The 9,892-nt window shown below is 42.7% G+C and overlaps 1 protein-coding gene across 1 annotated transcript in view; it reads right to left on the bottom strand.

Moving 5' to 3' along the window:
• The window catches only part of ATP8A2 (ATPase phospholipid transporting 8A2), a 2,134,099-nt gene that overhangs the window by 731,081 nt on the left and 1,393,126 nt on the right, over positions 1-9,892 (bottom strand). Inside the window, exon 27 of the mRNA XM_086935178.1 lies at positions 7,678-7,788. Within this exon, the coding sequence (XP_086791304.1) occupies positions 7,678-7,788 (111 nt within the window). The remainder of the gene's footprint in view (positions 1-7,677; positions 7,789-9,892) is intronic.

Below are 9,892 nucleotides of genomic sequence, written 5' to 3'. Positions count from 1 at the left end.
CAAGTCGTTCCAGAATCTGAGGACCATCACTACCATTGATTGCCCTCTGTGATTTATTGTCTTGAAGGCTAGTTGATAGATCAACCAGTGGCAGCCGACATGGATCGGGGGAGGTAGGGCAGAGGCGAGGTGTGGAAATATAGGGAAAAAAGCCCATACCTTAGTGTCGCGTCTCTCCGTCTCTCCTCTGCGTCGGACTTGGGCCAGAACAGGAAGCATCCAGGGCTCCCATGACCAATCACAATGCTGCAATGCAGCATTGTGATTGGTCTGAGTGCTGTGGTTCGGTGCTCAGACGGGGACTGGCAGCCTGGGCATGTTCTGCACCAAGGCTGTAAAGCAGCCTGCGTGGAGAACATGCAAATTGTGCATGACTGTTTGGCCAGCCCAAGAGGGCTGGCCAAAGCTTCATGCAGCTGGAGTGGGCAAACCACTCCTCCTCTGTCCAGCTCTGAGCAGCCCCGCCAGCCGAGTTCGCAAAGCAGCAAGAACAAATAAAATGATAATCATATTGAGTCATCATTTATTTTTCCTTTAGTTAGACTCCTTAAAAGCAGTGGGGCGAAGCTCCTCCACCTTAGTGGCGGAGCTGCCACGGAGATCAACTATGAGAAGGTTGAAAGCTGATCATACATTCCTGATCTGATATAGTTAGGTGCTGGCATCTACGGGAATTGAGGTAGTCTGCCCTATTCTCTGTTGTGTGTGATGCAAAGATTTTTTTATTTAATTTTTCACTGCACAAAGATACAGCAAATGACTTCAGACCCTACTGAAATCTAGTGGCAAATCGGGCAATCATTATTTGATGTCATGGTCACAGTTATGAACCCTAATTAGTTCACTGAACTTTTGATTCCCCCTTCAGGGGGTTCTTACATTTAAACAAAATTTTACAGAGTGAGGGGGAGTTATAGGCTTTTGGGATCAATACTTCCTGGAAAATGCTGAAGATCTTCCCTTGGTTTTTATCCTCATTAATGAATTTAATGATGTAGGCCTTTTTTGATCACAGGACGGCTTTGTGATATACCCTTCTGTGTACCTCATTGCAAGCTTTTTCAAAATTTACCAGTGTCCGGGTTTGGTTCAGACCCCCCCCCCCCCAACGCATTTCACCTTTGCCCCCATGATGGCCATTAGCTCTACTTCTTTGGTGTTGTCAGCTTGTAGTGGGCTAGTTTGCCAAATGTGTTCAACATTTTGAGCGAAGAGGATCAACTACAGCATCTAGGTTTGGTGTGTTCTATGGTTTCAAACCTGCTCCTTGGTCGAAGTTTTTCAACTTTGCTAACTTGTTGGAACGGGTTTCACTACATAGGCCACGATTGAGATGTCGGACGGAACTGCACCCTCGCACCCATGGGGGCCCTGCTGGGCGCCCCCAAAGTCAGATTCCCACAGCCTTTCTGTGTTGGAAAGGCTGGCACAGAAAGGCTGTGGGAATCTGCTATTGTAATCCCTCAAGCCCATTGGAGGCCATTCGTAAATCCGGTTCGGATTCCCTTCCAACAGACTCCAAAAAATGGGTTTGTTGGAAAGGAATTTAAACAGCCAATTACGATGCTGTAGGAACGGCTCGGACTGAGGGGTGGAGCCATTTTATACGGCATCGTAATCAGGCAAGTAGTTGGCACATGGGAATGTAAAGTTTGGTTAGTAGTTTCAAATTATATTTGTGATCAGTAGAGTGTGGCCAGATATGTGGGTGGTTACTATTTGGGGAAGGTCTTCCTTTTCTTTAGCTGTTTTGTCACTGACTTGTGGTCAAATCAGTACATTTACAGATTAAATTGCCACATGATTAAGGTTTTCTTGGGGCAAGTCAATGATTTTGTAATGGAAACTCGGTTGCTTCATTGTTGTGGGTGACGAACTTGTAGAGAAAATAAACTGATTATCTTCACAAAATGAGAAAACACTAATTCAAAAGCCGAAAAGGGTTTTATCAATTTTATTATTATTATTATTATATTTAAATTTATATGGCGCAACAGCTACCCAGAGGTTTCCCGGTGCCTACGGACACAGGTTAAGAGAAAGAGTAGCCATTAGAGCTTAATGGTTGAATAACCATGTCTTGATGCCTTTCCGGAATTTGACATAGTTATGCTCAAGGCGGAGTGAAAGTGGTAATGAATTCCACAAAGCAGGGGCCAGCTGGGAAAAAGATTGACCACCCATCCAAGCCAGTTTGAACCTAGGGGGTCACAAATTTAGCCTGCTTGGACGAGCGAAGAAGAAGAGTGGGAATGTATTGTTTAACTAAAGCATTAAGATAGCTAGGCGCCATCCCGGCGTTGATTCTATGCATGAAACAGAGTGTTTTAAATTTAGATCGGTTTTCAATCTTTAGCCAGTGTAAGCCGCAAAGGGACCTGGTAATGGGGGCCATTCTAGGAAGCTGGTGTAAGAGTCTGGCTGCAGCGTTTTGAACCACTTGCAGCCTACAGATGACATGCGTGTTGGCCCCTAGATATAGGACATTCCCATAGTCCAATCTTGACACAATCAATGCTTGGACCACTGTCTTTTTAGCTCCAGGCACCAGCATCCATGGAATCTTTTTTAACCATTTCAAAATGACAAAGCATGTTGAGGTGATCTTGACTGCTTATTGTCACATGGACAATTGGTTGTCTATAACAATGCCCAAGTTACGAACAGATTGCGATGGGCGGGCAAGGGGACCCATTTGGTGCGGCCAGTGCTGTGGGCCCCAAAGATCTTTACTGCCCCCAAGAATAAGGAGCTCCGTTTTTCCCCCATTCAATTTCAGGTTATTTGAATGCATCCATCCAGCAATGTTTTGTAGGCCTATTTGAAGAGAGGACACCTTAGAAGTATCATCTGTAGATAGGGAAAAGATAAGCTGTGTGTCGTCTGCATAAGAATATATTGTAAGCCCAGCTTCTTCTGCTATGGCTGCCAGGGGACTAATGTAAATGGTGAAAAGCAGTGGGCTCAGAATAGAGCCCTGTGGGACTCCATGTAAGGAGACATGAGAACTAGAGTTAGTCGCCTTTGAAAATACCTGGAATGTACGATTAGATAGAAAACTCGCCAACCATTTCAGAGCAGCGCCACCGATACCCTTGGAGTTTAAAATTTGAATAAGCATCTCATGAGATATGGTGTCAAAAGCGGCACTCAAATCTGACAAGATGAGTGCCACTGTGTTACCCTTGTCCAATTGCTGACGGATGATTTCAGTAACTCCCAGGAGTGTCGACTCGGTAGAGAAGCCTGTCCTGAAACCGGATTGGGACGGATGCAGAATATTCTGGGAGTTCACGAATTGAGTCAGTTGCTTATTGACATGTTTTTCTGAAATTTTGGAAAATGCAGGAAGCAGAGAGATGGGACGGAAGTTGGAGAAGAGTTCCAGGTCAGCATTAGCTTTCTTCAACAGAGGAAGGATCATTACATGTTTCCAAATAGCAGGCACTTCTACCTCCTCCAATGATGCATTAAGAAGTTCCCTAATCCATTTCAGAATTTCAGGTTAGTGGTGTGGAAAGTACAGTTTCACTTTTGTTTTAGGAAGTTGATGTAGCACAAACCAAAAGATAAGAAACAGAAACGGTTATAATGCAACAGAAGCAATTCAAACAAGAGTTCTGTACACGTAGCATTATTACACTTGTCAGTATTTCTAAATTGATCAAAGAGGGCAGCACCCAACTAGACGAGTGACTTAACAAAACTTGAAGGGGGGGTCTGCAAAATACAAAGAGAGGCCCCATCGCACTCTGGAACGAATCAGGAGCTCTCAGGCCCCCACATGTCCACACTGTAGGAGGGGGGCCCCCTGGAACTCAGCCCCCCGTACCTCGGGGCTTTAGTTACACCACTGAACTAGACATGTCCCTGTAGTTTTTAGTGCAACAAACAGCATGCATTCTCATTTATCTACTCTAGGAAAGGATGTATTTGCCTTCCCAAATGTTTTTATGTAAAGGAAGCAAAAAGTGACTCCCTAGTACTTATTCATTATAGTTATTAAGTAAATAGTAGAAAACCAAAGTTACTCTTTCAGGAAGCTCCAACCACTTGGACTGATTTAGCGGCTGAAGAGAAATGCAGGAACAGTGTTGTATAACATACAGTACTGAGAGAAACGGATATTATGTGCTTCTACCCACATGTAATTGCCGCTTCAAGGCAAACTGTCCGGTGCCAATCTGTGGTAATGCAGCATTCCTGATTGGTAGTCCCATGAGAAAAAAAGTCAATTAAAGGTCTTCTCTAACCTTATCAATTGCTGACAGATAGGGAGTCAGGGCATTTAAGACTTCACATGCGGAGTTCCACATTGACCCAGATCAATACTGTAGATACATGTCATTGAAACATTGTTCCAAACCACATACCTATTTTAAGAGGGGGAGTAGGTTCACACAGGGCCGGCTTTAGCGCTGGTGGCCCCCAGTGCGACAATGTTAGTAGGCTACCCACCCCCCCAATGACCACCTGCATCATGGATTCTCTCACTAGCTCCCTTAAACAGTGACCAAGTCTCCATAACCACTCCCTCTCAGATGCATGAAATTAGTTATATAGTGCCACTCAAACCAGTAAAGGATGTCAGGGCACTTTGCATCACACACAGATTACACAGAGACAATCAAGCATATGTGTGTACATCAGCTTAAAGGAAATGTTACATAAGCCAAAGGACTAAAAGTGTAAGAGTTGCATGTCAACCATACTGCTAAGCAGTATAGTTTAGGAGGGCTTGGTGTGGTGAAGCACAAACTCAGAGTTGAAAAAGAAACAGCATAGTTTGGAGTTCTCTTTAATAATAAGAATCGATTTCTGCCTAAAATTAACCCTTTTTGCAACATTAATCTATGCTCTAATGTGTACTTTGCAGTGTATATGCAGTTCTATGATGAATGTTAATAGCTCATTGTTCTATATTAGGACTTTAAGTGCTAAACTCCAAGTAATAAAAGGATGTCTCTTTTAAAAGCTGTAACCTGCTGATCTATTTACATTATATGCATTCAAATCTACATGGTACACGTTCTTTGCGCAGGCATATTAACCCTCTGACCTACCTCCACATAAGTCAGAATATCAACTACACAAAACACCAATCTCTCTCCAGGAAGAACATTAATCACAGGAGTAGACTTGACATTTTTGTGAGGCCTGCTAATTGCAGGAGGAAAGGAATGCGGCAGCAGGTGCTTTAAAAACATAATATACTTGCATACACAGCACCCTCAGGAAGCCAGCACCCGGTGTGGTGGCACCGGTCGCACTGACCTAGAGCTGTTCCTGAGTTCACAGAAGTTATGACTGGATAACACCATGCACTGATGGAGGAAGTACATTCGAATCTGACATGCCCTCGCCTCATGGATAAATAGCAAGCAAAACTCTCAAAAGTCTTCTCGGTCAATGAGTAGTCCTATTTACTGGCGACCCATGACCGTAGATGAAAAAAATCCTGAATCATGAAAACACCAGAATACAAAGGAAAACATCAGTGTACAGGAATTCAAAGGTGAAATTCATAAAATTCACGATCAATACATCTCTGCATAAATATGGGATGCTGCTTTTCTGAAACAAATAGCTAAATGCAAAATATGTATTGGTGTGTAAAATGCGGGACAGTTGTGGAATAATGGCGTACTCTACGTAACAACTGAGCGGACATGCCAGATGCATCAAAGGGTTTTACCTATTTAATGTCTATGGGAAAATGTTTTAGTACATGCGGCCCTATGGGGCTTATTTAGACATTGGTGTAAGGGATATTCTGTTAAAACATGGCACATATCCCACCCACCACATTACAGGCGCTATCGACTAGACGGCACGTGTAATACGGCTGACAGGACATCTGCTTCTTCTGCGGTGGAAACTCTATATGGACATATGCCACTCAAAGGCACAGAATGATAGGGACAGCAATGGAAGTTGCAATGGGCAGTACCAGTGGTGGATGGCAACCTTCTTAAAAAAATAAGCATTGTTCATAACTCTTACAATCTAAATGTGTTCCTGGGGCAAGTATAAAAAGGAAGTGGAGAAAGAAGCTGTGCCATAGCTCCCCGAGCCACACCAACAGGCGCGCTTCTTACCCTGTTTCTATTTAGAGCCCCCTCTCTAATGCTAGTGATTTGCTGTTACACAATTACACCGTCAATTGCAAAGGGAGTGGAATGACAAAAGGCACCATTCTCCAGGTCTTTATAAGTAAGTTAATGCATCTTATTACTAAAAACTCAGGAGTAAGCCACACCTAAGTAAGAGTAAGCCACAACTCTCACACAACGCTTTGTGAACATGGCCCAACGTGATCAGAATGTCAACCTATATTGAACTTCATCTCCTCTTGACAGGGTTTGTAATACTAGACTCTGCTCTGACCCCAGGTCAATAGTACATACAGTAGTAACAGACAATTGTAAAAATGAAACGCAAGCATAGTTAAAAAAAGGAGTAGAAATTAGTAACAATAAGCCCAAATATGTTTTTTGTTTTAGGTCCAGGTAAATCATTTTTGAAACAAGCAAAATGTTTACAGTTTATCAGTAAGGAATCCAGAGAGCTGGGTGCTGCCATGACTGAATCCAATTTAATTTCCCCCCAAAAATAATGGGAACTAATGGAGTAATAATGAATCTCACTCAGAAACGTTGCTGCCTCTCACTGAATCAAGGGATATGCTGAGGATGAGCTCAATGATAACAGATCAAAGGAAAAAGCTGACTAGAGCCATATTTAGAAGCTGTAAGCAGCAGCTTAGGATGAGGAATGTGCAAAATGACTCTCTCCCACAGCCACACAGCAGCAAGTCCATAACAATGCCAGACTACTGTTTGATGTGAGAGCATGCAAAGGCAGTAATGTTCTGCTGTGGTCAGCCGAGTTAAGAACTTTAGCTAGGGAGAAATCCAGTCTGCCTTCCGAGCACAGAGGCAGCTGCCCGCATGCAGCAAACAGAATCCAGGCATTAGTTTTATACACATCTCAAAAGTACAGTGAAGACCAGTGCCTTCTTAACACATGGGCACGCTGGGCATTTGCCACGAGCAAAGGATCCCCATGCAGACCACAATTTTCCATTAAACATTTGTATTCCTGTGAGTGGTTGTGAAGGCAGGGCCCAGTGCACTGCTTTGCCCAGGGGCCTATAATGCTGTTAAGACGGCCCTGGTGAACACCACTCTGCTTTTCAAGCATGTGCACCAACACCACTTGCCATCAATTCTGTTGGTGTTTTCCATGCTCCACCTCCTGGCTGAACTGGTAGAATCAGTCTGTGCTAGCAAACTGCACAGAAGAACATCCACATTGAATATTACACAGCTGGCATGTCACAGAAATACACATACCAGTGATATACCGCACAGGGCCTGTATCTCAAGCATGTACATCCAAATGTAGCAATAAACAGCTGACCTGCATCACCATTATTCCACCAAACAAAGCATCACACATCTACCTGCCTGACTGATACAAAGCAACATTTACTATTGCGCGGCCAGTGTAACCTCAAATGCAACATTATGCAGCAGATATACCACCACTGTTTGAATACACATCTGAAATTATACAGCTGAACTACCTTAATCATATACACAACACAGAAACAATTTCACATCTGAGCTATGTCAACAATGCAAATCTGAATGTAAAATTACACAACTTACTCACCTCAATAATATACAAAACCACATTCTTGTAGAAGCAGTACAGGATGCATTTTGTGACACGATTGTAACTGCAAGCTCCATGAACTAATAAAAGTTTCTCCAAGTAAGAAAACTGTGGGGAGAAAAACATGTTTGAGTAAGGATATTTGAAACATAACTCACAGTTACTGATTTTGTGGAACATGTTACTGATTATTGTACATCCGTCAAATAAATAATTAAGCGCAATTGCCGGCCCCACAAGTATGGACTGGAGCTGTAGGCCTAGTTGAGGTAGGGCAATTAAAAGCTTTAAATGTCTATCGGAAGGGGGGCAATACGGTCAATAGCACCGGTCCCACCGGTGTTAGTAGACAAAAACACAAGGGTAGCAGTGAGGAATATAGGCTAGGGCATAAGCCTCGCATACAGTTGGAAAATGTGTTTGTAGACTCTACTACGTACTTTCTTTTTTAAAATGATGACGTTCTGTAGAGTAATTTGAGGAGCAGTAGTTTATGAGATGTCATCAGTGATGTCATTTAACATGAATGATGTAATATGCAATGTCATAAACAGCACATGGATCATGGATGAGCACAACGCCAGTAGGTAGTTATAGTTAGGACCTATTATCCATAGGAAATCCGCAACATTCTATTTGGAATAACTTTGGCGCCGGTTGACGAATCTGCGTGAAATGTTCCAAACTTTTGGGCCGCTCCGGTCCGCTCCTATCCTGAAAGTTTCACGATGATTCATCAAGCGGGGGCCGAGAAAAAAGGGGGGTCCCTAAATGAGTTTTCCCCATGCAATTTCCCATAGGACCTTTAGCCGCAGCTTTAGCCCGAACTGCTGAATGGAATTACACCAAATTTGGCAAAGAGGTAGTCCTTGGTTCAGACTCGTGCCTTTTGCTTATTTGGTGTAAATCCGTTCAGTAGTTCCTGAAAAAATGACAGTTAAAAGTACATATATATCTTGTGGCTCAGCGGGTCCGCGAACCCTACGCGAAGCATACGCGCACCCTGCTGTGCATAAGCTGTATTTTAATTGGCTGTCAACACTCCAAACCAGGAAGTGTTGGCAGCCATTTTGTGCCTTGGTAGAACAGAGGCACAAGAAACCAAACAGAAAATGTCACAAAACGCGAAAAGGGGGCAAGGTAGAAACACCTTGACCCCCTAGGCCTGTTCAGGGAGTCTCACAAGGACCCCCAAGGCCCCAAAAATTTTATTTTATTTTTTTAAATCGCAGGATGCGCATAGGATCCGCGACTTGAGATGTCATCAGTGATGTCACTGACCATATCATGAATGATGTAATATGTGACATCATCAGCAGTGGATTGCGGGTGCACGAGTTATACTTAGTACAACTAACTATAACAGAGGAATTTCAATGGTTTTGTAAGAGTGAAATGTCCAGCTAACTATAACACCCCTAAAACCTATGTTTTTTTCTGTGAATATATATATATATATATATATATATATATATATATATATATATATATATATATATATATATATATATATAAAAAAATTGAGTTGTTACTCACGTGCAGTGCGGCCTCAAGCTGAAACAATGAGCTGTCCCCGAGAATTGTACAAAATTCACTCGGAGATATAGAAACTAACAAGGGATCGATAGGACATTAAAGATAGTGACGGTATGCAGAGTTAATATGTACAAACTGATCAAATGCGTGACTTGGGTTTTTTATTTTTAAAAAAAGGAAAAGAAATGAGTGTGATGCCTTAGGTACAGTTGGAGGACTCGCAAATAATCCAGTCCGGGTGTTACCTGACACACAACAGAGCATGTTGGGAATGGTCTTGAAAGTGCTCAAACAGGACATTGCAACGGAGACACAATCTGTAAATAACCTCGAGGCAAATTTTATTTCGCAGGACTTACATTTTTGTGTTTTTTTATAAATATACTGCTGTTATGCTCTTCGTGCTAAAAAATGAATGACATTTTCTCTCGCATGCTTGTGGCCACCCAATCGCTGCAAAGTGAAGTGCATCTTTAATTTTAATGAAAAGTAAGCTTTAAAAGAAGCACCAATATGGCGCAACTCAGGTTGATAAAGGCACCTTGACTGCTGAAACGCGTCCCTGTTCCTGTGTATGCTGTAACTGACGAAATAAATGAGAGAATTCCCATACAGGACTTGATTGTGTGCTTTCCGCACTACACTTCCCAGAAGTCTCATTGGAGCCTCCCATCGG

The sequence above is a fragment of the Lissotriton vulgaris genome, chromosome 8 (assembly GCF_964263255.1).
Source record: "Lissotriton vulgaris chromosome 8, aLisVul1.2, whole genome shotgun sequence".
Lineage (NCBI taxonomy): Eukaryota > Metazoa > Chordata > Amphibia > Caudata > Salamandridae > Lissotriton > Lissotriton vulgaris.
The sequence above is the reverse complement of the archived record's forward strand: the minus strand, read 5'-3'. Positions and strand labels throughout refer to the sequence as shown.